This window comes from Nomascus leucogenys, chromosome 12 (genome assembly GCF_006542625.1).
Source record: "Nomascus leucogenys isolate Asia chromosome 12, Asia_NLE_v1, whole genome shotgun sequence".
Taxonomy (NCBI): Eukaryota; Metazoa; Chordata; class Mammalia; order Primates; family Hylobatidae; genus Nomascus; species Nomascus leucogenys.
Window position 1 is genome coordinate 1,361,075 of NC_044392.1, and position 27,309 is coordinate 1,388,383.

Consider the following 27,309-nt stretch of genomic DNA (forward strand, 5'->3'; position numbering starts at 1 on the left):
AGGAATTCAAAACCAGCCTGGGCAACATCACAAGACCTAGTCTCTTAAAAAAAAAAAAAAAAAAAAATTACTTGGACATGATGGCATGGGCCTGTGGTCCCAGCTATGTGGGAGGCTGAGATAGGAAGATTGCCTCACAAGGTCGAGGCTGCAGGGAGTTGATTGCACTACTACATTCCAGCCTGTATGACAGAGCAAAAACCTGTCTCAAAAGCAAAACATAACAAAAAAGCAAAGTGCTGAAAGAAAAACCGTCAAGCAAGAATTCTACATCTGGCCAGGCGGCATGGGCATGGTGGCTCACCCCTGTAATACCAGCACTTTGGAGGCCAAGGCAGGCGGATCACTTGAGGTCAGGAGTTCGAGACCAGCCCGGCCAATATGGTGAAACCCCGTCTCTACTAAAAATACAAAAATTAGCCAGGTGCAGCGGCGGGCACCTGTAATCCCAGCTACTGCGGAGGCTGAAGGAAGAGAATTGCTTGAGGCTGGGCGTGGTGGCTCATGCCTGTAATCCCAGCACTTTGGGAGGCTGAAGTGGGTGGATCACCTGAGGTCCGGAGTTCGAGACCAGCCTGGCCAACATGGTGAAACCTCGTCTCTAATAAAAATACAATTTTTTTTTTTTTTTTTTTTTTTTTTTGAGACGGAGTCTCGCTCTGTCACCCGGGCTGGAGTGCAGTGGCGCAATCTCTGCTCACTGCAAGGTCCGCCTCCCAGGTTCACGCCATTCTCCTGCCTCAGCCTCTCCGAGTAGCTGGGACGACAGGCGCCCGCCACCACGCCCGGCTAATTTTTTTTTGTATTTTTAGTAGAGACGGGGTTTCACCGTGGTCTCGATCTCCTGACCTCGTGATCCGCCCGCCTCGGCCTCCCAAAGTGCTGGGATTACAAGCGTGAGCCACCGCGCCCGGCCCCCAATTTTTTTTTTTTTTTATATTTAAAAAATGGGTGGTGGGCCCCTGTAGTCCCAGCTACTGGGGAGACCGAGATGGGAGAATTGCTTGAACCCGGGAGGCAGAGGTTGCAGTGAGCCGAGATTGCACCATTGCGCTCCAGCCTTGGTGACAGTACAACACTTCATCTCAAAAAAAAAAAAAAAAAAAAGCTATATCTAACAAAACTGCCCTTCTAAAATGAGGGAAAAATTAGGATATTTCCAGATAAACAAAAGCTTGGGGGGTTGTTACCACTAAACCTGCATGACTTAGCCTATGATCTTAGCACTTTAAGAGGCTGAGGCAGGAAGATCACTTGAGCCCAGGAGTTCAAGACCAGCCTGGGCAACATAACAAAACCCCGTCTCCACTCAAAATACAAAAATTAGCCAGATGTGGTGCGCGCCTGTAATCTCAGCTACCTGGGAGGCTGAGGCAGGAGAATTGCCAGAACCCGGGAGGCAAAGGCTGCAGTGAGCTGAGACCATGCCACTGCACTCAAGCCTGAGCAACAGAGCAAGAGTCTGTCTCAAAAAAAAAAAAGTGCTATAAAAAGAATGTACTGATATATGTTAAAACATGGATGAACCTCAAAATCATTACGCTAAGTGAAAGAAGCCAAAGACTGCATGTTGTGTGGTTCTATTTAAATGAAATGTCCAGAGCAGGCAAATCTGTAAGAAATAGAAAGTACCTTAGTGATTGTTTACAGCTTAGGTGGGTGAGCATTGGGGGCGACAGCTAAAGAGTAATGGGGTTTCTTTTTTTTTTTTTAATTTAATTTAATTTTTTTTTTTTTTTTTCCTTCGAGACGGAGTCTTGCTCTGTTGCCCAGGCTGGAGTGCAGTGGCACAATCTCAGCTCACCACAACCACTGCTTTCCAGATTCAAGTGATTCTCCTGCCTCAGCCTCCTGAGTAGCTGGGACTACAGGCACGTGCTACCACTCCTGGCTTATTTATTTATTTTATTTATTTACAGACAGAGTTTCACTCTTGTTACCCAGGCTGGAGTGCAGTGGCACAATCTCAGCTCACTGCAACCTCCGCCTTGCGGGTTCAAGTGATTCTTCTGCTTCAGCCTCCCAAGTAGCTGGGATTATAGGCATGTGCCACCACGCCTGGCTAATTTTGTATTTTTAGTAGAGATGGGGTTTCTCCATGTTGGTCAGGCTGGTCTTGAACTCCCGACCTCAGGTGATCTGTCCCCCTTGGCCTCCCAAAGTGCTGGGATTACATGCGTGAGCCACCGCACCTGGCCAATTTATTTTTAGTAGAGACGGGGTTTTGGCATGTTGGCCAGGCTGGTCTCAAACTCCTGACCTAAAGTGATCCACCCACTTCAGCCTCCCAAATTGCTAGAATCACAGGCGTGAGCCACCATGCTTGGCCATTTTTTTTTTTTAGAGGCAGGGTCTAATTATGTTGCCCAGACTGGTCTTGACCTCCTGGGCTCAAGTGATCTAACCGCCTCAGCCTCCCGAAGTGCTGGAATTACAGGCGTTAGCTGCCATGCCCGGCCATAGAGTTACGGGGTTTTTTTTAGGATGATGAAGATGTTCTAAAATTGTGCTGATGGTTGCCCGGCTCTAAATATACCAAAAATCATACTAAATATACTAAAAAGTATGAATTGTATGTTATATGAATTACATCTCAATAAACCTGTTACGAAAGGAAATAAAAATAATAGGACTTCTTTGCCAACAGGACACTTAAAAGTCTGCACAAAGAGATAGGATCACTTAAAAACCTCTAACATGCTCTTTAATTTGTATTAACAGAATGTAACCAGAGGCTCCAAACTAGTAGTCTGTACGCCACACTTGGCTTGCAGCAGATGTGTCTTACAGGGACTAATGTTTTTCAAAAATTAAACATTAAATAGTTGGCTATATATAAAATCCACATTTCTAGCTTCTTTTTTTTTTTTTTTTTTTTTTTTTTGAGATGGAGTTTCACTCTTATTGCCCAGGCTGGAGTGCAAGGGCGTGATCTTGGCTCACTGAAACCTCTTGGGTTCAAGTGATTCTCCTGCCTTAACCTCCCAAGTAGCTGGGATTACAAGTGCCTGCCACCACACATGGCTAATTTTTTTTTGTATTTTTAGTGGAGACACGGTTTCACCATGTTGACCAGACTGGTCTCAAACTCCTGACCTGAGGTGATCTGCCCGCCTCGGCCTCCCAAAGTGCTGGGATTACAGATGTGAGACCTGCCTCTAGCTTCTCTTGAAAATCAGATCTAGCAAATCTAACAAATGGGACTCATGTAAGTTAGTCATATGTAGGTCTCATTCACAATGATGGAGACCTTAGTAATTACAGCTGTGTGAAATGAAATGGGTTGCTTTTGTAATAATATATTATCACTGGTAGTACTCAGACATAGGTTATAGGTCAGGGAAATAGAACAATGATTCAGAGTATCAGAGAAGAGATCAGACTAATAATCTAAATCTATTCTGATTCAGCCTATGGATTCTGTTTGATAAAGTGGGAAGTTATATGGAATAAGCAGAATGAGATTCTCTAGGCATTTATTCCTCCCCAGTTCATTACATTTGGAGTGAAGATACGGTTAGAAGAGACCATCATACACTGTTACTGCCAGCCTTTCTGGTTTTCAAATCAAAGCCTAAAGGGCAGACCCTAAAGCCTTAGGTATTACTCATTCTTGAAGCCAAGTTTCAGAAATACGTTGCTTTCCTTCTTGAATGAGTAGTAGAGGAGAAAACGAAAATGAAACAAAATTAAAAAATAATTACTTTGCTTTCCAAATACACTTGAGTGTTCTCTTCAAGGACAATGAAAATTATGTAAGTGCTCATTTTACTTTATTTTGGATGCCGGGTAGCTGACATGCCAAAATGCCACTCTGTTTTAATAATTAAGTGGTTCTTTGGGTTCTGCTTACTGCATTCATCTTCCCCCACTTTTTTTTGTTGTGAGAAAGGGTCTCGCTCTGTCACCCAAGCTGGAGCACTGTGGTACCAGCACGGCTCACTGTAGTCTCAAGCTCCCAGGTTCAAGCAATCCTCCGACCTCAGCCTCCCGAGTAGCTGGGACCACAGGTGTGTGTCACCACGCCTGGCTAATTTTTGAAATTTTTTGCAGAGACGGTCTTGCTGGGTTACCCAGGCTGGTCTCTAACTCCTGGGCTCAAGTGATCCTCCCACCTTGGCCTCTCAAAGTGCTAGGATTACAAGTGTGAACCACTGCACCTGGCTACTTCCCCCAATTTCTGTATAAATTTGTATATTCCTAGTCCAGATTCTTGTTTTATTTTTATTTCGTTGAATTTATTGTAAACGACTTCAGATTCTCTAGAAAACTGAAGTTTAAAATGTTAGATGGAACATTTGAGGGCATGCTGTGTACTTTGCTATAGACGCAAAGATAAGTAAAAGAGTCTTGTTCTCAAAGATTTAATAATGTAGAAGTGAGAGGTGATGAGGGTGTAAACTAAAATTTATTGGAGGTGGTCAGTAGGAGCCAATTTGGAGTAACAGATAAAAATCAGTTTACTGAATTGGGGAGGAGAATATTCATGGGTGACTCCAAGACCAGGTGAATGGTGATGGCATTAACTCCGAAATAGGGAAGATAGGCCGGGCACAGTGGCTCACGCCTGTAGTCCCAGCACATTGGGAGGCTGAGGCGGGCAGATCACTTGAGGTCAGGAGTTCGAGACCAGCCTGGCCAACGTGGTGAAACCCCATCTCTACTAAAAATACAAAAATTAGCCGGGCATGGTGGTGGGCGACTGTAATCCCAGCTACTTGGGAGGCTGAGGCAAGAGAATCGCATCAACCCGGGAGGCAGAGGTTGCGATGAGCCGAGATCGTGCCACTGCACTCCAGCCTGGATGACAAGAGTGAAACTCTGTCCGAAAAAAAAAAAAAAAATAGAGAAGATAGCAGAAACTGGTTTAAAGAGAAAGTTGGGTGAAGATAGCCGGTAGGCAAGATGTTTTGACAATAGGGATTTCAAACTTGGTTTAAAAGTAGAGGTGGAAGCTGGCCAGGCGCGGTGGCTCATGACTGTCAACCCAGCACTTTGGGAGGCCAAGGCAGGTGGATCACCTGAGGTCAGGAGTCGAGACCAGCCTGACCAACATGGAGAAACCCCATCTCTACTAAAAATACAAAATTAGCCGGGCGTGGTAGCACATGCCTGTAATCCCAGCTACTTGGGAGAGTGAGGCAGGAGAATCACTTGAACCTGGGAGACGGAGGTTGTGGTGAGCCGAGATCGCACCATTGCACTCCAGCCTGGGCAACAAGAGCAAAACTCCATCTCAAAAAAAAAAAAAAAAAAAAAAAAAAGTGGAGGTGGAAGCTAAGGGAGATCATGTCATGGGCTTGGAGTGGGGGCTCCTCCTGCTGAGAAGAGGACCAAAGGTAGGATTTTGGTACACACTGACATTGAGAGGTTGGCTTTGGAAAACGACCACAGTAAGAAACTTGAAGAGTGGTTGGAAGGCTAAGAGAAAAATTGGGAGAGGATGGTGTTACTAGAATCATGAATAGAGTTTCAGGAAGGCAAAGGTGATCATCAGTGACAAATTAGAAAGCTAAATGCAGTGACTACTGAGTGGGTCACTGGATTTAACAGTCTAAACTTTTTCTGAGGTATTTGTGTCTTGTGTCCTGTAGTTTTTATAATGGATGGTTTTAGTTTAATTTTCACATGAATTCTGGAGGAAATTATGGTTTCTGGGTTTTTAGTAAGAAATTCTTCTGTAATCTGCCTTTGGAGGGTCTGCTTCACTCCAGTCACAAGGAAGGTTTCTTTGCTATATACTCCTTTACTTACCTATCTGGCAACCATTTGTTAAATAGCTGTTGTAGCTAGGCCTTGTGTCTGGAACAACGTATATGCTCAATGAGTATATAATAAATATTTGAGTGGTGATTCAGTCAACAAATATTTGTTGTAGATGCCGGGGATACAACTCTGCCCTTGTGGAACTTAACATCCTACAGAGAGCGGATGGATTGGAATTAGTATAATGAAAGAAAGAAAACAGGTGTTCTGACAAAAATAGGGTAACTTACTTTGGGTTAGGGTAACGGGGAAGGACCCAGCAATTCCAAGAGCTGAGGAAAAGCGTTGAAGGCAAAAAGAGAACAGGAAGTGCAAAGGCTGTGTAGTAGGAAACAGTCTGAAGCACACAGCATCACCTATATATATTCTTGGCCAACAATTACTATATATATATATATATATGTTTTTTTCTCCATCTATAACCCAGCAAGACCAAAAGTTATTTTTAACCTGAATCTATTCTAGCCCCTAGACTTAACTTCCATTTTACAGGAAATACAAGGGATAAGGGTATGAGTTTAATAACACAAAACTAGAATGTGAGGCATTCTATAAGAAAACTGACCTAGTCTCTCCAGAGAGCAAATAAAAGGGTTGGGGGAGAGGAGGACGGGCATTGTAGATTAAAAGTGATGAGATGTTGGATAATGATATTGTAGTTTTTAAAATGGCTCTGTTGTTTGCAGATACATACTGAAATGTGGATGAAGTGATAGGTCAGGAATTTGCTTCAAGGATCTGGGAGAGGCAGAAGCATAGATGAATGGCTGCTAGTTGATCATTTAATCTGGATGGTTAGTGTATGAGATTCATTTTATTTACTGTTTTGTCTACTTTTGTATATATTTGAAATTTTCCATGATAAAATGTTAAAATAACAAATACAATGTGTGAACCTTTACTGGATTCGGGGAGAAAAACCCAGATATAAAGGGTATTTTGACATAATTAAGAAATTTGAATATGGACTAGATATTGGGTATTTTGTTAATTTCTTAGGTTTGAAAATGCTGTTGTCATTATATAAGAAGAAGGTCCTGGGCCTGGCTCACGCCTGTAATCCCAGCACTTTGGGAGGCCGAGGCAGGCGGATCACAAGGTCGGGAGTTTGAGACAAGCCTGGCCAACACAGTGAAACCACACCTCTACTAAAAAATACAAAAATTAGCTGGGTGTGGTGGTGTGAACCTGTAATCTCAGCTATTTGGGAGGCTGAGGCAGGAGAATTGCTTGAACCCGGGAGGCAGAGGTTGCAGTGAGCTGAGATGGTGCCACTGCACTCCAGCCTGGGCAACAGAGCGAGACTCTGTCTCGGGAGAGAAAAAAAAAAAAAGAAGGTCCTTATTATGGGATACATACTAAAGTAATTGGGTGAACTGCCAAGTGATAACATTTACAACTTTCAAATGTATAGTTAAAAATATAGCTATATTATATATACATCTGATAGAATAAAACTAATATGATGTTGTTAAAAATCATTGAATCTTAGTGGATAATTTATAGATATTTATTGTACTATATCAAACTTTCAGTGTTTAAGCAGTTCGTAATGGAAACAGAAAAAATAGTTCGGCTATTCATGAGAACTGAGAAATGGGGCAGTAGCTAAGGGAAAATGAATGAAAAAAATGCACTCACAAGTGTCTGGTTCTCAGTATAAGGAATCACAGGAGGTGAGATTCCTAGAACTGTTCCTACAGTGTGTTTTTAGCTGGCAAAGTTACAACAATACCCAAATTTTGCCATCAACTTTGTATTAATTTACAGTAAATAACTAATAGGTAGACCAGTAAGAAGACAGCAAAATTTAAGCCATCTTTGATGTTTTCTTATGGCATCTTTGGTAAGAAACTGGGCCAGGTAAGATGTGGAAGAACATCTGTGAAATCTTTGGATTTATTGCTGCATCTATCACTTGTATATTGTGTGTTGTCTTCTCACTCATCACATCCCAGCATCATGGCTGGCTTTACCTGCTTTGGGGAAATTAATCCTGATGTTGTAGGTGTTAGTCCATACATGTACGTCAGGTTTGTGATTGGTTGGATCTGTGGTCTAGGGTGAGAACTCATTGTATTAATAAAAGGAAAACCTGTACTATGAAGGTGAGTTCCTATAAAAATCTGGTATGATGGTGGAGGGGAGGCTCAACAGTCAATCGGCCTGAGTTTAAAGTGTTTATGAATCTCAAAATGTTAAACATACCAGTGATTAAATGGAGCACTATGGCAATCTTGCTACTCACTAATGTGTGACCTGAGTGAGCCTCAGTTTTTTCATTTATCCATTAGGGCTTTTTTTTTTTAAGTGAATCCTTTTTTTTTTTTTTTTTTTTTTGAGACAGCGTCTCACACTGTCACCCAGGCTGGAGTGCAGTGGCGTGATCTTGGCTCACTGCAACCTCCGCGTCCCATGTTCAAGCAATTCTTCTGTCTCAGCCTCCCAAGTGGCTGGGGTTACAGGCACCCACCATCATGCCTGGCTGATTTTTATATTTTTGTAGAGACAGGGTTTCACCATGTTGGCCAGGCTGGTCTTGAACTCCTGACCTCAGATGATCCACCCGCCTCAGCCTCCCAAAGTGTTGGGGTTACAGGCATGAGCCACCGTGCCCGGCCTATTAAGTGAATCTTAACCTTTCTTGTTACAGGCGTGTCCTTGTGTCTCACGAAAGCAGTTTACTTTGATTGTTGACTTTGCCCAGATCTAAAGACAAGGCTTAATTAACTTGAATTTGATATCAGACACTGGCAGGAGTCGGTGCCTTCTTTAGATTAGATAATTAGGGCCTATATTAGTTTGCAAGGGCCACCATAACAAAGAACCACAGACTGGGTGGTTTAAACAACAGAAATGTATTTTCTCACAGTTCTGGAGGCTAGAAGTCTGAGATCAAGTTGTCAGAAGAGGTCAGGTGCAGTGGCTCATGCCTGTAATCCCAGCACTTTGGGAAGCCAAGGCGGGTGGATAACGGAGTTTGAGACCAGCCTCAACATGGTGAGACCCTGTTTCTACTAAAAATGCAAAAAATTAGCCAGGCATGCTGGCCCGTACCTGTAATCCCAACTACTCAGGAAGCTGAGGCAGGAGGATCGCTTGAACCCCGGAGACAGAGGTTGCAGGAGCTGAGATTGTGCCCCTGCATTCCAGCCTGGGTGACAGAGCGAGACCCTGTCTCAAAAAAAAAAAAAAGTTGTCAGAAGGGTTGTTTTATTCTCAGCCGTTTGTTGTTGGCTTCTATATAGGTGTCTTCATGTTCCCATGCTGTTCTCCCTCTCTTGTTTTAAGGATACCAGTTACTGGATTAGGGCCTACCTCAGTAACCTTATTTACCTTAATTACCTCTTGAAGGACTCTATCTTCAAATATAGACGCATTTTGAGGTATTGGGGTTTAGGACTTCATAATATGAATTAGGAGCAGACATGATTCAGCCATTTTAAGGCCCCTACCTATTTTGTATTATCATTGCTAGCTCTTTGGTTTTTTTTGTTGTTGTTGTTGTTTTTTTTTTTTTTTTTTGAGACGGAGTCTCGCTCTGTCGCCCAGGCTGGAGTGCAGTGGCGCAGTCTCGGCTCACTGCAAGCTCCGCCTCCCGGGTTCACGCCATTCTCCTGCCTCAGCCTCTCCGAGTAGCTGGGACTACAGGCGCCCGCCACCACGCCTGGCTGTTTTTGTATTTTTAGTAGAGACGGGGTTTCACCGTGGTCTCGATCTCCTGACCTCGTGATCCACCCGCCTCGGCCTCCCAAAGTGCTGGGATTACAAGCGTGAGCCACCGCGCCCGGCAGCTCTTTGGTTTTAAAAGCTTAGAAAGTGCATGGCAACTTTAGACATTCCCTAGAAATGAAAGGTGTGACTTGAGAGACCTATTCACTTTGAGAGAGTTCCTCGACTAAGAAACCCAAAGATAGTCTAGGACAGCCAGATGCTAGAAAAGGTTTATTTGTATTGTGGATTTTAAAAAATTCATCCACAGCAAGTAAGGGATCCCTGAGACTCCAGATGTGCTTTTGCAGATGTTCCTCCTTCCAATCTAACCTCCCTTGTCTGCTTCCCCAGTGAAGTCATAAGCAAATATTTGTGATAGTTTCTTGTCACCATGGTGACTAAAGAAGCTCAGCATGGCTCTCCTCCCAGCTTCACTGTCAGCTGTGCTTGAAGGAGAGGCTAGCGTCCGGGACAGCCCAGGCTCAGTCATGAAAAGCTATGTGTCAGGTAATAGGGGACAGCAGTTCATAGTGCTGCCTTCAGAAATCTGTTCTCTACTCTGTTAGTCTCACAGGGATCATCAGGGGCCTCAAAGGGAGTGCAGAGGTGCAGACACAGCTCACTGCAGCCTCAACCTCCTGGGCTCAAGCAGTCCTCCTGCCTCAGCCTCCCAAGTAGCTGGGACCACAGGTGCACGCCACCATGCCCAACTAATTTTGGTATTTTTTTTCTAGAGATTGTGGTTTCGCCATATTGCTCAGGCTGCTCTTTGGCCTCCCAAAGTGCTGACAGTACAGGCTTGAGCCCAGGCTACAATGCCAATTAAAAAAAAAAATTATTCCAGCCTGGGCAACATGGAGTAACTCCATCTCTACTAAAAATACAAAAATTAGCCGGGCATGGTGGTGGGTGCCTGTAATCCCCACTACTTGAGGCTGAGGCGGGAGAATCACTTGAATCTGGGAGATGGAGGCTGCAGTGAGCCAAGATCGTGCCACTGCCTCCAGCCCAGTTGACAGAGCAAGATTCTATCTTAAAAAAAAAAAAAATTATTAGTGGTAAAATATATGTAACAAAATTTTCAATTTAAGTGTACAATACAGTGGCATTAATTACAGTTACAATGTTATGTGACCGTCATCACCACTATTTCCAAATATTTTACTACCCCTAACAGAAATTCTGTACCCACTAAGCAATAACTCCCTATTTTCCTCTCCTCTTAGCACCCGGTAACCTCTAATCTACTTTCTGTCTCTGAATTTGACTCTAGGTACCTCATGTAAGTGGAATATTTTGTGTCTTGCTTATTTCACTTAGCATATTAATTTCAAGGTTCAATCATGTTGTAGCATGTGTTAGACCTTCATTCCTTTTTTGGCTGAATGATATTCCATGGTATCCATATGCAGTAGTCCTTGCCTTATCCACAGGGAATATATTCCAAGACCCCCAGTGGATACCTGCAACGACAGATGGTACCAAACCATATATACTATATTATTTCCTATATATACATACTTATGATGAAGTTTAATTTGTAAATTAGGCACAATAAGAGATTGAGAGCAATAATAATAAAATAGAACACTTAGAACAATATGCCAGCATCATCACTTTTGCACTTTGGGGCCATTATTAGATAAAATAAGGATTACTTGAACACAAACACTGCAATATCTGCTACTAACTGGCAGTGTGTACAGTGTGGATACACTGGACAAAGGGATGATTCATGTCCCAGGTGGAATAGATGGGTTGGCGTGATATTTCATCATGCTACTTGGAATAGTATGAAATTTAAAACTTACGAATTGTTTTTATCTGGAAATTTCCATTTAATATTTTCAGACCACTATTGTCCATGGGTAACTGACACTCTGCAAAGCAAAACTGAATAAGGGAGGAATAGTATAAAAGTAGAATTGCTGGATTATATAGTAATTCTTTTTAATTTTTTTAGGAACTACTATTCTGTTTTCCATAGTGGCTGCACCATTTTCCATTCTTATCAGCAATTCACCAGGTTCCCGATCTTAGCCAACGTGTGCTTTTATTATTCTTATTCCATCCTAGTAGGTGTGGAGTAGTATGTCATTGTGGTTTTTAAAACTTTTTTTTTTTTTTTTTTTTTTTGAGATGGAGTCTTGCTCTGTCGCCCAGGGTGGAGTGCAGTGGCACAATCTCGGCTCACTGTAACCTCCACCTTCCAGGTACAAGCAGTTCTCCTGCGTCAGCCTCCTGAGTAGCTGGGATTACAGGGATGTGTCACCATGCCCAGCTAATTTTGTATTTTTAGTAGAGATGGGATTTCTCCATGTTGGCCAGGCTGGAGGGTCCCACCCTTAGATAATCTCCCCACCTCAGCCTCCCAAAGTGCTGGAATTACAGGCGTAAGCCACCGCGCCTGGCCTAAAATTTTTTTTTTTTTTTCTTGAGACAGAGTCTCACACTGTCACCCAGGCTGCAGTGCAGTGGTGCGATCTCGGCTCACTGCAAACTCCGCCTCCCAGGTTCATGCCATTCTCCTGCCTCAGCCTCCCATGTAGCTGGGACTACAGGGGCCCACCACCACACCCGGCTAATTTTTTTGTTGTATTTTTAGTAGAGGTGGGGTTTCACTGGGTTAGCCACCCACCTCGGCCTCCCAACGTGCTGGGATTACAGACGTGAGCCACCGCGCCCGGCTGAAATAAAAGCCTTTTTTTTTCAGTCAGCTTTCTCAGGTTGAATCATTGTGGTTTTGATTTGTATTTCTTTTTTTTTTGGAGATGGAGCAAGCTCTGTTCCCCAAGCCGAAGTGCAGCAGCACGATCTCAGCTCACTGCAACCTCCGCCTCCTGGGTTCAAGTGATTCTCCCCCCTCAGCCTCCTGAGTAGCTGGGATTACAGGCACCCGCCACCATGCCTGGCTAATTCTTGTATTTTTAGTAGAGACGGGGTTTCATCCTGTTGGCCAGGCTGGCCTCAGACTCCTGACCTCAAGTGATCTGCCCGCCTTGGCCTCTCAAAGTGTTGAGATTACAGATGTGAGCCACCCCGCCTGGTCTGGCTAATATTTCATTGTATAGAATGTATAAAATATTTCATTCTCTATACAATGAAATATTTCTTTCTCCACTGAATGGACATAATATCCTTGTTGAAAATCAGTTGGCTGGCCATAGATGTAAAGGTTTATTTCTGGACTCTCAATTCTATTCCGTATGTCCATATGCTTATCCTTATGCCAGTACCACACTGTTTTAATTACTGTACCTTTGTAGTAAGTTATGAAATCAGGACATATGAGTCTTCCGACATTTTAAAGAATGTCTTCCTTAATTTGCATATATTTGTGAATTTTCCAGTTATCCTTCTGTTACTGATTTCTAGCTTCATTCCATGTAGTCAGAGATAATGTTTTATATGACTTCAGTCTTCCAAAATTTATTGAGACGCTTTTAGTGGGCTAACATATGGCCTATCCTGGAGAATCTGTACTTGAGAAGAATGTATATTCTGCTGTTATTGAGTGGAATGCCTTGTATATCTGTCTTAGGTCTACTTTATAATTTTGTTCAAGTCCTCTGTTACTTATCGATCTTCTGTCTAGGTGTTCTGTTCATTATTGAACGTGGCTCATTAAAAGTCTCCAAATATCTGTAGGCCACAGTTGGTGGGGACAAAAAAGTCTCCAAATATTTTTTCTGCACTTCTGTCAGAACTTGCTTCATGTTTGGGGCTCTTGTTTATTGCATATGTTTTATAATAGTTTGATGAATTGGCCATATGATGTCCTTTCTTTTTGGTAACAGTTTATGACTTAAAGTTTGTTTTGTCAGATATTCATATAGCTATTCCAGCTCTCTTTATTCCCTTCTCATTTCCTTTTGTGTATATTTTTAATTTTTATTTTCTGTGCATGTAGTTTTTTTGGATATTTCCTTGTGAACACCATGGGGATTACACTTAATATTCTAACACTCTAGTTGGAATCACTACCAGATTAATTCAGTAACACACAAAACGGCTCATGTACAGCACTGTTTCCTCCTTTATGCTGCTGTCATCACACATTGTATGTTTAAACATTGTGTGACCAATAATGTAGATTTATAATTATTGTATGCATTTGTCTTTTAAATCATGTAGGAAATGAAAAGTTACAAACCGATGTATAGTAATACTGGCTTTTATATCTGCCCATATAGTTACCTTTATCAGAGATCTTTATTTCTTCATATGGCTTCAAGTTACTGTGTCCTTTCATTTCAACCTGAAGGGCTCCCATTAGCATTTTTTTTCTTTTTTGACAGAGTCTTGCTTTGTTGCCCAGGCTGGAGTGCAGTGGTCCAATCGCGGCTCACTGCAGCCTGAACCTCACAGGCTCTAGCAGTCCACTTCAGCCTCCCAAGTAGCTGGGACTACAGGTGCATACCACCACGTCCGGCTAATTTTTTTTTTTTTTTTTTGTAGAGATGGGGTTTCAGCACGTTGCCCAGACTGGTCTCCAGCTCGGCTCATGTGATCCTCCTGCCTCAGCCTCCCAAAGTGCTGAGATTACAGGCCCAGCCAGCATTTCTTGCAGAGCAGGTCTAGTGGTAACAAAGCCCCTCGGCTTTTGTTTATGGGGAAATGTCATAATTCTCCCTCATTTTTCAAGGACAGTTTTGTCAGATATAGAATTCTTGCTTGGCGGTTTTTCTTTCAGCACTTTGCTTTTTGTTTTGTTTTGCTTTTGAGACAGGGTTTTGCTGTGTCACACAGGCTGGAGTGACGGTGCAATCACGAGTCAGTGCAGCATCAACCTCCTGTGCTCAGGCAATCCTCCTGACTTAGAGGTCTCCCAGGTAGCTGGGACCATAGGTGCACGCCACCATGCCCAACTAAATTAAACAAAATTATTTGCAGAGACAGGGTCTTGCTCTGTTGCCCAGGCTGTTCTTGAACCCCTGGGCTCAAGTAATCGTCTGGCCTTGTCCTCCCAAAGTGCTGGGATTACAGGCATGAACCACCGAACCCATCCTTTTTTCAGCACTTTGTTATTCTACTGCCTTCTGACTTTTGTGATTTCTTTTCTTTTTCTTTTCTTTTTTTTTTTTTTTTTTTTTTTTTTTTTTGAGACAGGGTCTTGTTCTGTTGCCCAGGCTGGAGTCTAGTGGTGCAACCATGGCTCACTGCAGCTCAACCTCCTGGGCTCTGGTGATCCTTCTACCTCGTCCTCCCAAGTAGCTGGGATTACAGACATACACCACCATGCCCAGCTAATTTTTGTACTTTTTGTAGAGACGGGGTTTTGCCATGTTGCCCAGGCTGTTCTTGAACTCTTAGTCTCGAACACAAGCCATTCGCCTGCCTTGGCCTCCCAGAGTGCTAGGATTATAGGCCTGAGCCACTGCTCCCAGCCTGACTCATAATTTCTAATGAGAAATCACCTGTTGATGTTATTGGGCATCTTTGTATGTGATAAGTCACTTCTTTCTTGCAGCTTTCAAGATTCTGTCTTTGGCTTTCATCAGTTTGATTATGTGTCTCAATGTGGATATCTTCTTTTTCTTTTTTGAGACAGAATCTCACTCTATCACCCAGGCTGGAGTGCAGTCACATGATCTTGGCTCAGTGCAGTCTCTGCCTCCCGGGTTCAAGTGATTCTCCTGTCTTAGCCCCCCCACTTGCTGGGATTACAGGTGCGTTCCACCATGCCTGGCCAATATTTGGTTTTTTAGTAGGTGCCACCATGCCTGGCTAATTTTTGTTTTTGTTTTTTTTTTAGTATAGACACAGGGTTTCACCCTGTTGGCCAGGCTGATCTCAAACTCCTGACCTCAGTTGATCCACCTGCCTCGGTATCCTGAATGTGGATATCTTCATTAGAGTTCATTGAGCTCCTTCATGTGTAGATTCATGTGTATTATTTAATTTGGGAAGTTTTTGACCATATTTTTTCAAATATTCTACCTCTTTATCTTCTGCTTTTAGGACTCCCATAATGTGGTATATATTGGTCTTTTTTTTTTTTTTTTTTTTTTTTTTTGAGAAGGAGTCTCACTCTGTCACCCAGGCTGGAGTGCGATCTCAGCTCACTGCAAACTCCACCTCCCGGGTTCAAGCAATTCTCCTGCCTCACCTCTTGAGTAGCTGGGATTACAGGCGCACGCCACCACGCCTGAGTATTTTTTTTTTGTATTTTTAGTAGAGACGGGGTTTCACCATATTGGCCAGGCTGGTCTCAAACATCTGACCTCGTGATCCACCCGCCGCAGCCTCCCAAAGTGCTGGGATTATAGGCGTGAGCCACTGCACCTGGCCCCCCTACTTTTTTTTCAATAGAGATGAGATCTTGCTATGTTGCCTAGGCTGGTCTCAAACTGTGGGCTCAAGCTGTCCTTCTGCCTCAGCCTCCAAAATTACAATCATGAGCCACCGTCTGGCCATATTGGTCCTTTTAATGGTGTTCCATGGGTCCACTCGATTCTGTTCATTTTTCTTCATTCTTGATTCTTTCTGCTCCTCAGATTGGATAATTTTAATTGGTCTGTCTCCAAGTTTGCTACTCTTTTTTTCTATCTGCTCATATCTGCTCTTGAACCCCTCTAGTGAATTTTTTATTTCAGTAAGTGTACTTTTGAGCTCTAGAACATTTGTTTGGTTCCTTTTTATAATTTCTTTTTATTGATATTCTCATTTTATTCATATATTGTGTTTCAGATTTCCTTCATTCAGTTCATTGTCCAGGTTTTTCTTTATCTCTTTGAGCATATTTAGGACAGTTGTTTTAGAATCTGTCTAGTAAGTCCAGTCTCTGGGCTTCCTCAGGGATGGTTTCCTATTTTTATAAAATTATTTAAAATAGAAACAGGGTCTCCCTATGTTGCCTAGGATGGTCTCTAACTCCTGGCCTCAGGCAGTCCTATCATCTTGGCCTACTGAAGTATTGGGATTATAGGCTTGAGCTACCACACGCAGCTAGGAATGGTTTCTACTTTAATCCATGAACCGGCGATGCTTCCCTGTTTCTGTGTGTGTGTACTGTGCCTTGTTGTTTTTTAAAGACAATTTTTAAATGGCAAAAACGTTATTTTATGTTTATCTGCCATATCTAGTGTTTTTCATTTTGTGGAGATCCGAGTTTCCATCTGGTATCATTTTCTTTCTACTTGAAGAATTTTAGCGTTTCTTTAGTGCAGGTCAGCTAGAGAAAAAGTCTCTCAGCTTTTATCTGAAAAAGTCTTTATTAATATTATTGTTAATTTAGCCCATGACCTGCTGAATTGCTTTCATTTCAAAAAGTATCTTTGTTGGATATAAAATTCTAGTTTACCAGGTTTTTTTTTTTTTTTTCCAGAACATTAAAAATGTTTTGTTGGCCGGGCGCGGTGGCTCCCACTTGTAATCCCAGCACTTTGGGAGGCCGAGGTGGGCGGATCACGAGGTCAGGAGATCGAGACCACGGTGAAACCCCGTCTCTTCTAAAAATACAAAAAATTAGCCGGGCCCGAGTGGCAGGCGCCTGTAGTCCCAGCTACTCGGAGAGGCTGAGGCAGGAGAATGGCATGAACCCGGGAGGTGGAGTTTGCAGTGAGCCAAGATTGCGCCACTGCACTCCAGCCTGGGCCACAGAGCGAGACTCCGTCTCAAAAAAAAAAAAAATGTTTTGTTGTTTTCTGACTTATGGTTTCTGACAAGAAGGTAGGCCATTCTTATCTTTGGTCTTAATAGGTCTTTATCTGGCTGCTTTTAAGATTTTATCTGTTGCTGCTTTTCAAGATTTTGGTTGTGATGGGTCTTGTGATTTTCTTTGTTTTTATCTTGCTTAAGGATTAGCATAGCTTTTAGGGTTAATGGGATTAGATCTGGAAAATTTTTAGTCTTTTTTTTTTTTTTTTTGAGACAGGGTCTCACTCTATTGCCCAGGCTGGAGTGCAGTAGCATGATCTTGGCTCACTGCAACCTCCACCTCCCAGGTTCAAGTGATTCTCCTTCCTCAGCCTCCTGAATAGCTGGGATTACAGGCACCAGCTACCACGCCTGGCTAATTTTTATATTTTTAGTAGAGACAGGCTTTCACCAGGCTGGTCTGGAATCTGGCCTCAAGTGATCCGTCTGCCTCGGCCTACCAAAGTGTTGGGATTACAGGCTTGAGCCACCATGCCCTGCCAATTTTTAGTCTTTGCTTGTAAATGTTTTTCTGTCCGCCTCTCAATTTTTTTTCCCTGTAAATCCAGTTACTAATATATTAGAGCACTTGAAACCATCCTACTATCTACTGAAGTGTCATTTCTGGATCTAACTTTTGACTGATCTTTCTCCTATGGGTCACAATTTTTCTGCTTCTTGGCATGTATAGTACTTTTTGTTGTTTGTTTGTTTGGAGACAGAGTCTCCCTCTGTCACCAGGCTGGAGTGCAGTAGCATGATCTCTGCTCACTGCAACTTCCACCTCCCTGGTTCAAGTGATTCTCCTGCCTCAGCCTCCTGAGTAGCTGGGACTACAGGTGCGTGCCACCAAGCTCAGCTAATTTTTGTATTTTTAGTAGAGACGAGGTTTCACCATGTTGGCCAGGATGGTCTCAATCTCTTGACCTTGTGATCCACCCACCTCGGCCTCCCAAAGTGCTGGGATTACAGCCGTGAGCCACCATGCCCTGGCTGTTTTTGTTTTTTAGAGACAGGGTGGCACTCTGTTGCCCAGGCTGGAGTACAGTGGTGCAGTCATAGCTCACTGCAGCCTTGAACTCCTAGGTTCTTCAAGCTATCCTCCCACCTCAGCCTTCCAAAGTGCTGGGATTTATAGGCATGAGCCAGCATGCCTAGCTCTGGCCCATAATTTTTAATTGGATTCCAAGCATTGTGAATTTTATGTTTTTAGTGTCTGGATTTTCTTGTCTTTTTTTAAAGGATGTAGGGCGTTTTATAGCTGTTCTGTTTTAGCAGTGTAAGGCTTGTTTTTAAGCTTCATAAGTAGCCTTTTCTGGGAATAGTTTAATCCCACTACTAAGCCATAGTCCTTCTAGGGTCTCTACTGTGCCCTGAGTGATCAGGGAGAAATCTCCATTCAGATTTGTCTAAAGTCTCTCAGCCCTGTGTGAGCTCTGGGAACTGTTGAGCTTACATACAGCTTCTCAGTTGCCCTTTGCGTGACTCATGGAGCTTCACCCAGCATGTATGCATCCTTAGTCTTCAGGAAAGATTTAGGGAACCCCAAACAGATTTCCCAATTTTTTTTTCTGCCTATTTCTCTCCTCGCTGGCATGCTGTCTCAGTGTTTTCAGCCAGCTCAGTCTCACTGAAGGCTCTAGTCTCTCCTCCACTAGTCAGATTTCCGTGGTGCTGTTTGGGACCCCTCTTCTGCTATAGAATGTGCCTCTGGGCAGAAAGCCAAGGAGACAAGTAGAGCTCACTTAATTTGTTTCCCTCTTGGAGAATCACAATTCTGCATTGCTATTGCCCGATGTCTGAAACAGTTTATAGCAACAGGGGAAATCCTATCCCTCTTATTCCATCATGGCTAGAAGTGGAAGTGATAACTATATTAACATCCAACAAAATAAAAAGGGCAACAAGGGCATTGTTAAGGAATAATTTGGCTCACTTTATAACAAACTTCTATTCACAGTCAAGATACAACAGTTCTGAATTTGTATGCTTCTAATGAAATAGTATTAAAATACATAAAGCAAAATTAAACTATGGGGAATGGCTACATTCACTATCAATAAGGAAAACATTAGTGAAGTGAAACATTAATAGAAGAGTTGAACAACATGATGGGCGTGGTGGCTCATGCCTATAATCCCAGCACTTTGGGAGGCTGAGGCAGGGGGAATCGCTTGAGGACAGGAGTTCAAGACCAGCCTAGACAACATAGTGAGACCCCATCTCTACAAAAAAAAATAAAAATTAGCCACGCATGGTAGTATGAGCCTGTAGTCCCAGCTACTCAGGCTAAGGCAAGAGAATTGTTTTAGCCCTGGAAGTTGAGGCTGTGGTGAGCCATGATTGTGCACTGCACTCCAGCCTAGGCAATAGAGCAAGGCCCTATCTCAAAAAATAATGAATAAATAAAGAACAACATGATGACAACTTAATTTAATGGACATGATATTCAGAAAGCCATGCACAATAATTTAAGAATACAGATTCTTCTCAAGCACACATGGGACACTTACGTAAATTGAATAAATCAAAAGTAATTAGATATTTAGAACTGAATTACAATACAAATATTAATTTGAAGGAAATTTATAAGCCTTAGAAAGGTAATATAGAAGTATAGTGTGGGGCCAGGCATGGTGGCTCACGCCTGTAATCCCAGCCCTTTGGGAGGCCGAGGCGGGCAGATCACGAGGTCAGGAGATCAAGACCATCCTGGCTAACACGGTGAAACCCCGTCTCTACTAAAAATACAAAAAATTAGCCGGACATGGTGGCAGGCGCCAGTAGTCCCAGCTACTCGGGAGGCTGAGGCAGGAGAATGGCACGAACCCAGGAGGCGGAGCTTGCAGTGAGCTGAGATGGCGCCACAGCATTCCAGCCTGGGCGACAGAGGGAGACTCTGTCTTAAAAAAAAAAAAAAAAAAATTAGCCAGGCGTGGTGGTGCACACCTGCAATCCCAGCTACTTGGGAGGCTGAGGCAGGAGAATCACATGAACCCAGGAGGCAGAGGGTTGCAGTGAGCCAAGATCGCGCCATTGCACTCCAGCCTGGGTGACAGAGTGAGACTCTGTCTCAAAAAAATATATATATAGTGTGAACATTAATTACTTAGATATACAACTTAAATTAGAAAAAATGTAGAAAGGAGATAGAAGTCATATAGTAGAGAAGACTCAATGAAGCTAAAACTTGGATCTTTCAAAAGACTAAAATAAAAATAGGCAAGTCTCTGGTAAAGGTTCTCAAGAACAAAAGAGGGCACAAATAAGATAATATTAAGGATAAAGGAAGTACACAGCCACAGATAACTGATTTAAAAGAACGTGAACAGGCCGGGCGCAGTGGCTCACGCCTGTAATCCCAGCACTTTGGGAGGCTGAGGCAGGCAGATCACCTGAGGTCAGGAGTTCGAGATCAGTCTGGCCAACATGGTGAAACCCCGTCTCTACTAAAAATACAAAAATTAGCCGGGCGTGGTGGCAGCCTCCTGTAGTCCCGGCTACTCGGGAGGGTGAGGCAGGAGAATCATTTGAACCTGGGAGGCATAGGTTGCAGTGAGTCAAGATTGTGCCATTGCACTCCAGCCTGGGCAACAGAAGTGAAACTCTGTCTCAAAAAAAAAAAAAAAAAGAAAAATATTTAAAATTATAGAAACAAACATTTTTCACAGAAGGGGAAACATATGGCTAATAACAACATGAAATCTAACCTCATTAGTAATCTGGGATATGCAAATAATTATCTCTCTGAAATACTTTATGACACCCAGTAGATTGTCAAAAGTATTGGTCAAGATATTTGTCAGTGGCAGTACAATGGAAGACAACCTTGGCACTAGCTGGTCAAGTTAACATTTATTTACCTACAACTGAGTAATTCAATGCTTAGAACAGCAGTTCTTGGCTGGGCGTGGTTGCTCACGCCGATAGTCCCAGCACTTTGAGAGGCTAAGGCAGGTGGATCACCTGAGGTCAGGAGTTTGAGACCAGCCTGGCCAACATGGTGAGACCCCGTCTCTACTAAAAATACAAAAATTAACTAGTTGTTGGCCGGGCGCAGTGGCTCACGCTTGTAATCCCAGCACTTTGGGAGGCCAAGGTGGGCAGATCATGAGGTCAGGAGATCGAGACCACGGTGAAACCCCGTCTCTACTAAAAACACAAAAAATTAGCCGGACGTGGTGGCAGGCGCCTGTAGTCCCAGCTACTCGGAGAGGCTGAGGCAGGAGAATGGCGTGAACCCAGGAGGCGGAGCTTGCAGTGAGCCGAGATCGCGCCACTGCACTCCAGCCTGGGTGACAGAGCGAGACTCCCTCTCAAAAAAAAAAAAAAAAAAAAAAAAAAATTAACTGTTGTAGTGGCGTGCGCCTGTAATCCCAGCTACTCGGAAGGCTGAAGCAGGAGAATCACTTGAGCCTGGGAGGCAGAGGTTGCAGTGAGCCGATATTGTGCCACTGCACTCCAACCTGGGTGACAGAGTGAGACCCTGTCTCAACAACAACAACAACAAAAAACAGCAGTTCTCAAAGTGTGGTCTGCAGACCCCTGGAATTACAGGTGGGAGCCACTGTGCCTGGTGTGTTCCTGTTTTATTAAAGATTAAATTCTGAAGCAATAAAAGTTAAAGGAGCTTGTCCAAGGTTGCACAGCTAACAAGTAGAAGGGTCAGGATTTGAACCCAGACAGTCTGTCTCTAGGACCCACACTTTTAACTACTAAGCTTATACCAATTTCTATAATACCACCTGTTCAGCAAGCTTATTGTAATTAAAGGAGACTGGGGCTGGGGGGCGCGTAGAGATGTCAGGCGCTATTGAGAGCTCCCAGAGAGCTGTATCCCCCCAGAGCAGGGGAGGGTGAAGGGTGGGTAGGGAGAGAAGTCTAGTGAAAAGGAAATGCTGTCCTCTCAAGAGTTTTTGGCAATGTGTATCTTTTCTTCTAGAGACCATGGCGAGCCCAGGGAAAGACAATTATCGAATGAAGAGCTATAAGAACAATGCTCTAAACCCTGAAGAAATGAGACGAAGAAGAGAGGAAGAGGGCATTCAGCTCCGGAAGCAGAAGCGGGAGCAACAGGTGAGTTAATGGGAGTATTCTTAAACATACTATTCTGGGAAACAAGCCCCTATGGTTGGCCTCCACCATGCACCCTGACTTGCCCTGTAGAAAAGTAGCTTACTAGGCGGGCGTGGTGGCTCATGTCTGTAATCCCAGCACTTTGGGAGGCCAAGGCAGGAAGATCACCTGAGGTCAGGAGTTCGAGACCAGCCTGGCCAACATGGTGAAACTTCATTTTCTCTACTAAAAATACAGAAATTAGCCAGAAGTGGTGGCGTGCGCCTGCAATCTCAGCTACTTGGGAGGCTGAAGCAGGAGAATTGCTTGAACCTGGGAGGCGGAGGTTGCAGGAGCCAAGTTCATGCCATTGCACTCCAGCCTGGGCAACAAGAGTGAAACTCCATCTCAAAAAAAAAAAGAAAGAAAAGAAAAGTAGCTTATTTACTGAGTGAGCTACTCATCCAGTTTCCTTTGTTGTAAATAAATGTTGGGAGCTTTGAGAAAGAGAAAACTGACCTTATCCCCTTTTCACAAGTTAGACCAACTTAGACATCATTTATGTCTTTACTATAACATTCTAGTTCAGCTCCTTGTTACCTTTTCTTTTCTTTCTTTTTTTTTTTTTGAGACGGAGTCTCGTTCTGTCGCCCAGGCTGGAGTGCAATGGCACGATCTCTGCTCACTGCAACCTCTGCCTCCTGGGTTCAAGTGATTCTCCTGCCGTAGCCTCCCGAGTAGCTAGGATTACGGGCATGCACCACCACGTCCAGTTAACTTTTTATATTTTTAGTAGAGACTGGGTTTCACCATGTTGGCCAGCCTGATCCCGAACTCCTGACCTTGTGATCTGCCCAGATCTGCCTGCCTCAGCCTCCCATAGTGCTGGGATTACAGGCGTAAGCCACCACGCCCAGCCCGAGACTATATTAATGCCTCACCATCTGCACTCCCACGCCACCCCGCCAACAGATTCAGTCACCTGATGATGATGATTATGATGATTATGATGATGATTATTATTTTTTATTTATTTATTTTTTGAGACAAGGTCTCACTCTGTCACCCAGGCTGGAGTGCAGTAAGTGACACTATCTCAGCTCACTGCAGCCTCAAGCTCCCGGGCTCAAGTGATCCTTCCTCCTCAGCCTCCTGAGTAGCTGGACCACAGGCATGTACCACCACGCCCAGCTAATTTTTGTGGATTTTTTTTTTTTTTTTTTTGTACAGACGGGGTTTTGCCATGTTGCCCAGGCTGGTCTTGAACTCTTGAGCTCAAGTGATCTACCTGCCCTGGCCTCCCAGAGTGCTGGGATTACAGGCATGCGCCACCGTGCCTGGCCAACCTAACCTGATTTTGTCCACCCTTTTGCTATACTATCATTCCTTTTTTTCTTTTTTCTTTTTAAGACAGGCTCTTGCCCTGTTGCCCAGGTTGGAGTACAGTGGCGTGATCTTGGCCCACTGCTGCCTCTGCCTCCAAGTCCTTGAATATCTTTGCCATGTCAGTATTCAGTAGTCTCCTCTTCTCTTTGTGGAATACGTTCCAGGGCCCACAGTGGACGCCTGAAACTGCAGATGTTACTGAACCTTCCCTATACTATGTTTTCTCCCATATTTTTACCTTTTTACTTAAAGGAAGCACTTTACAGCTTCTCTTTGGCACATCTGAATTGCCAGCATCACTACTCTTGCACTTTGGGGCCATTATTCAGTAAAATAAGGGTTATTTGAACACGAGCAATTGCCCCCGATAACCAAGTTGGTTATTAAGTGACTAACTGGCAGCAGTGTCTACAGCGTGGAATGGATACACTGGACAAAGGATGTTCACATCCTGGGCTAGACAGAACAGGATAGCATGAGATTTCAACACTACTCAGAATGGCATGCAATTTAAAACTTATGAATTGTTCATTTCTGGAATTTTCCATGCAATATTTTCAGACCACAGTTGACTGGATAACTAAAATAATGGAAAGCAAAACTGAATAAGGGGAGACTAATGTATAAAGCTTGGCCTCACTTCTCAGCTGCTCTAGTATATCCTTGTCAGTTATGCCATAATTTTACATTGGATTGTTCTTTGTTTTCTTTAGTTCAGAGAGTGCTCTTAACCACTGTCTCTTTACTTTTCAGCTTTTTAAACGGAGAAATGTGGAGCTGATTAATGAAGAAGCTGCCATGTTCGATAGTCTTCTCATGGACTCTTATGTGAGCTCTACCACTGGGGTAAGGCCCCTGCATGTGCCTCAGGCTGACCTGGAAAATACCTGCTTCTAAGAACAGAAATTGGGCCGTTCATATCATCTACTAGCTTTGCCAGTAACCATGACAAGTTCTTTCCTCTGTGGACCCTTTTGTCAGCTTCAGGAGTCAACAAAGATTCAACTTTGTTAGATATATCTGAGGAAACATTTAAGAGAAGCCATCAGTTGCCTCAGAATTAGGAATCACTTTTCAAATGTCCCAACTTGAAGCACCTATAGATTAAACAGACCCCTTCTCCTGAGCCTATTATGCCATCCTCTTGCCCTCAGTTTTTTAGAAAACAGGATGCCGAGCAGTATTATGTGTTCACATCTGGCTCTAACGTTGGTTTGCAAAGTCCTAAACTTGTTTTATGTTCTAGGAGAGTGTGATCACAAGAGAGATGGTGGAGATGCTCTTTTCTGATGATTCTGACCTGCAGTTAGCAACCACACAGAAATTCCGGAAACTGCTCTCCAAAGGTACAAAGCCTGGCCCTTCTCAGAGAGGCCCTGTATGATTTAGCATCTTTTCTCTTCACTGATGTCATCAACTACACATGCCCTCACTCATTCTGCTCTAGCCCTACTGACCTTGGTGTTGCATGTACAAGATAGACACATTCCTACCTTCACACTGGATACTTCCTCTGCCTGATGTCCTCTTCCCAGATATCTTTGTAGCAACTCCCTTACTCCTACGATTAAATCCTACCTTCAACATTTTTATCTTTTTACCTTGCCCTACATATTCTCCTCTCCCCCCGTTATATTTATCTTCTAACATAATAAAATGACTCTTGGCCGGGCGTGGTGGCTCACGCTTGTAATCTCAGCACTTTGGGAGGCCGAGGCGGGCGGATCACGAGGTCAGGAGATCGAGACCACGGTGAAACCCCGTCTCTACTAAAAATACAAAAAAATTAGCCGGGCGTGGTGGCGGGCGCCTGCAGTCCCAGCTACTTGGAGAGGCTGAGGCAGGAGAATGGCGTGAACCCGGGAGGCAGAGCTTGCAGTGAGCGGAGATTGAGCCACTGCACTCCAGCCTGGGCGACAGAGAGAGACTCCGTCTCAAAAAAAATAAAAATAAAAAAAATAAAATGACTCTTCCCACTAGGATGTAAGCTCTCTGAGGGCAGAGACTTTTGTTTTTGTTCCCTCCTGTGTCCTCTGTACCTAGAACTGTGTGGCACACCATAGCTACTTAATAAAACAAATTTAATGTGTGATTGGAAAAATACCTCTTGTTTCAGTATATCAAATAGTCTTCCCAAGAAGAGAATACTGGTCTTTCTTGAAAGGGAAATGTGTAGACCATGGTTGTTCATCCCTTAGGCATTCCTCTCTCCCACACCTTTCTTTGCTTACATTTAGTAAGCCAAAGATGAGCATTCTTAAATTAGGATTGGCTTTACTCTTTAACATTCCAGCTGTATTATACAGTCCAAAGACGAGTAGATATTGTTAAAAACCACCTTACCAGAAGGGAGTTTGGGAATGTTTGTAAGGGTGGTCAGAAGTGTCTAAGAAGGATTGCAAGCTGACCCCCATGAAGGGATCAGCAAAAGTTTCTCCTGCGTTTTTATTTTCCCTTCTCCCTTATCCAGAGCCTAGTCCTCCAATAGATGAAGTTATCAACACTCCAAGAGTGGTGGATCGGTTCGTGGAGTTTTTGAAGAGGAATGAGAATTGTACATTACAGGTGAGGCCTGAGGGAAGGGGTTTCCTTTGTCTTGTCTTGTTTTTTAATTTCTGGAGGATACATAGTAGGTATATATATTCATGGGGTGCATGAGATGTTTTGACACAGGCATGCAATTTGACATACGCAAATCATGGAGAATGGGGTATCCATTTCCTCAAGCATTTATCCTTTAAGTTACAAACAATCCAATTACACACTTTAAGTTATTTTAAATTGTGTAGTTATTATTGACTATAGTCACCCTATTGTGTTATTAAATAGTAGGTCTTATTAATTCTTTCTGGGTTTTTTTGTACCCATTACTTATCCCCACCCCACCCCCAGTCCTCCACTACTGGGAAGGGGTTATTAGATGAAAGCCCTACTTCCAAGAAATTGCAGTGGGATATTTCTATGGACATATTTCTCAGGAAGTACAAAAGTAATGTTAGGAAACATTCAAGAGAAACCATCAGTTCCCTCCCAGCCAGAATCTCTTCCTTAAAACAATTTCAAAGGAAAGACACCAGACAATGATAGACTGATCATTCAGTTATAAATCAGAGGGTATGGTCCACTACCTGTGTGACCTGAGGCAAATTGTTCAGCCTCTTTGGGTCTCTTGTTTCAGAGATGGGTGATGGGTCAATCCGCTGGAACTTGCCAGAACTCAGCTGAAAGGGACTTTGAGAGACCCATTTCATTCTAATCCTCATTTCAGAAATGAAGAAAGTGAAGTTCAGGAAGCATGGGTGTTGTGGTAGTGCAGGACTAAACCTGGGACCCTGGAAGCCCAATGTCTTATTCTCATCTGTATCACATCGCCGCATCTTCCCACTCTCTAAAGACAGGAGGGGAAAGGCTTGTATTTTATGTGTGTGTGTGTGTTTTAAATTCGTAGGCAAGAGGCTTGCTTATGTTTTGTGAGGTTTTGTTTTGTTTTTTTAAATTCATGGGAGGAGGCTTACTGTTCTGAGCCAGCTGACAGGGGGCTGCTCAGTCTGAAATGACCTTTCAATCATTGCTTAATCTCACTTTCAGTTTGAAGCTGCCTGGGCTCTAACGAATATTGCCTCTGGAACCTCTCAGCAGACCAAAATTGTCATTGAAGCAGGGGCTGTCCCCATTTTTATAGAGCTGCTTAATTCAGACTTTGAGGATGTTCAGGAACAGGTAATGCTTAGATTTGGTGTGATTCTTTAT

At 43.4% G+C, this 27,309-nt stretch overlaps 1 protein-coding gene across 1 annotated transcript in view; it reads left to right on the forward strand.

Moving 5' to 3' along the window:
• The window catches only part of KPNA6 (karyopherin subunit alpha 6), a 71,205-nt gene that overhangs the window by 26,987 nt on the left and 16,909 nt on the right, over positions 1–27,309 (forward strand). Inside the window, exons 2-6 of the mRNA XM_030823307.1 lie at positions 22,061–22,194; positions 24,313–24,405; positions 24,806–24,905; positions 26,030–26,124; positions 27,148–27,279. Of these exons, the coding sequence (XP_030679167.1) occupies positions 22,061–22,194; positions 24,313–24,405; positions 24,806–24,905; positions 26,030–26,124; positions 27,148–27,279 (554 nt within the window). The remainder of the gene's footprint in view (positions 1–22,060; positions 22,195–24,312; positions 24,406–24,805; positions 24,906–26,029; positions 26,125–27,147; positions 27,280–27,309) is intronic.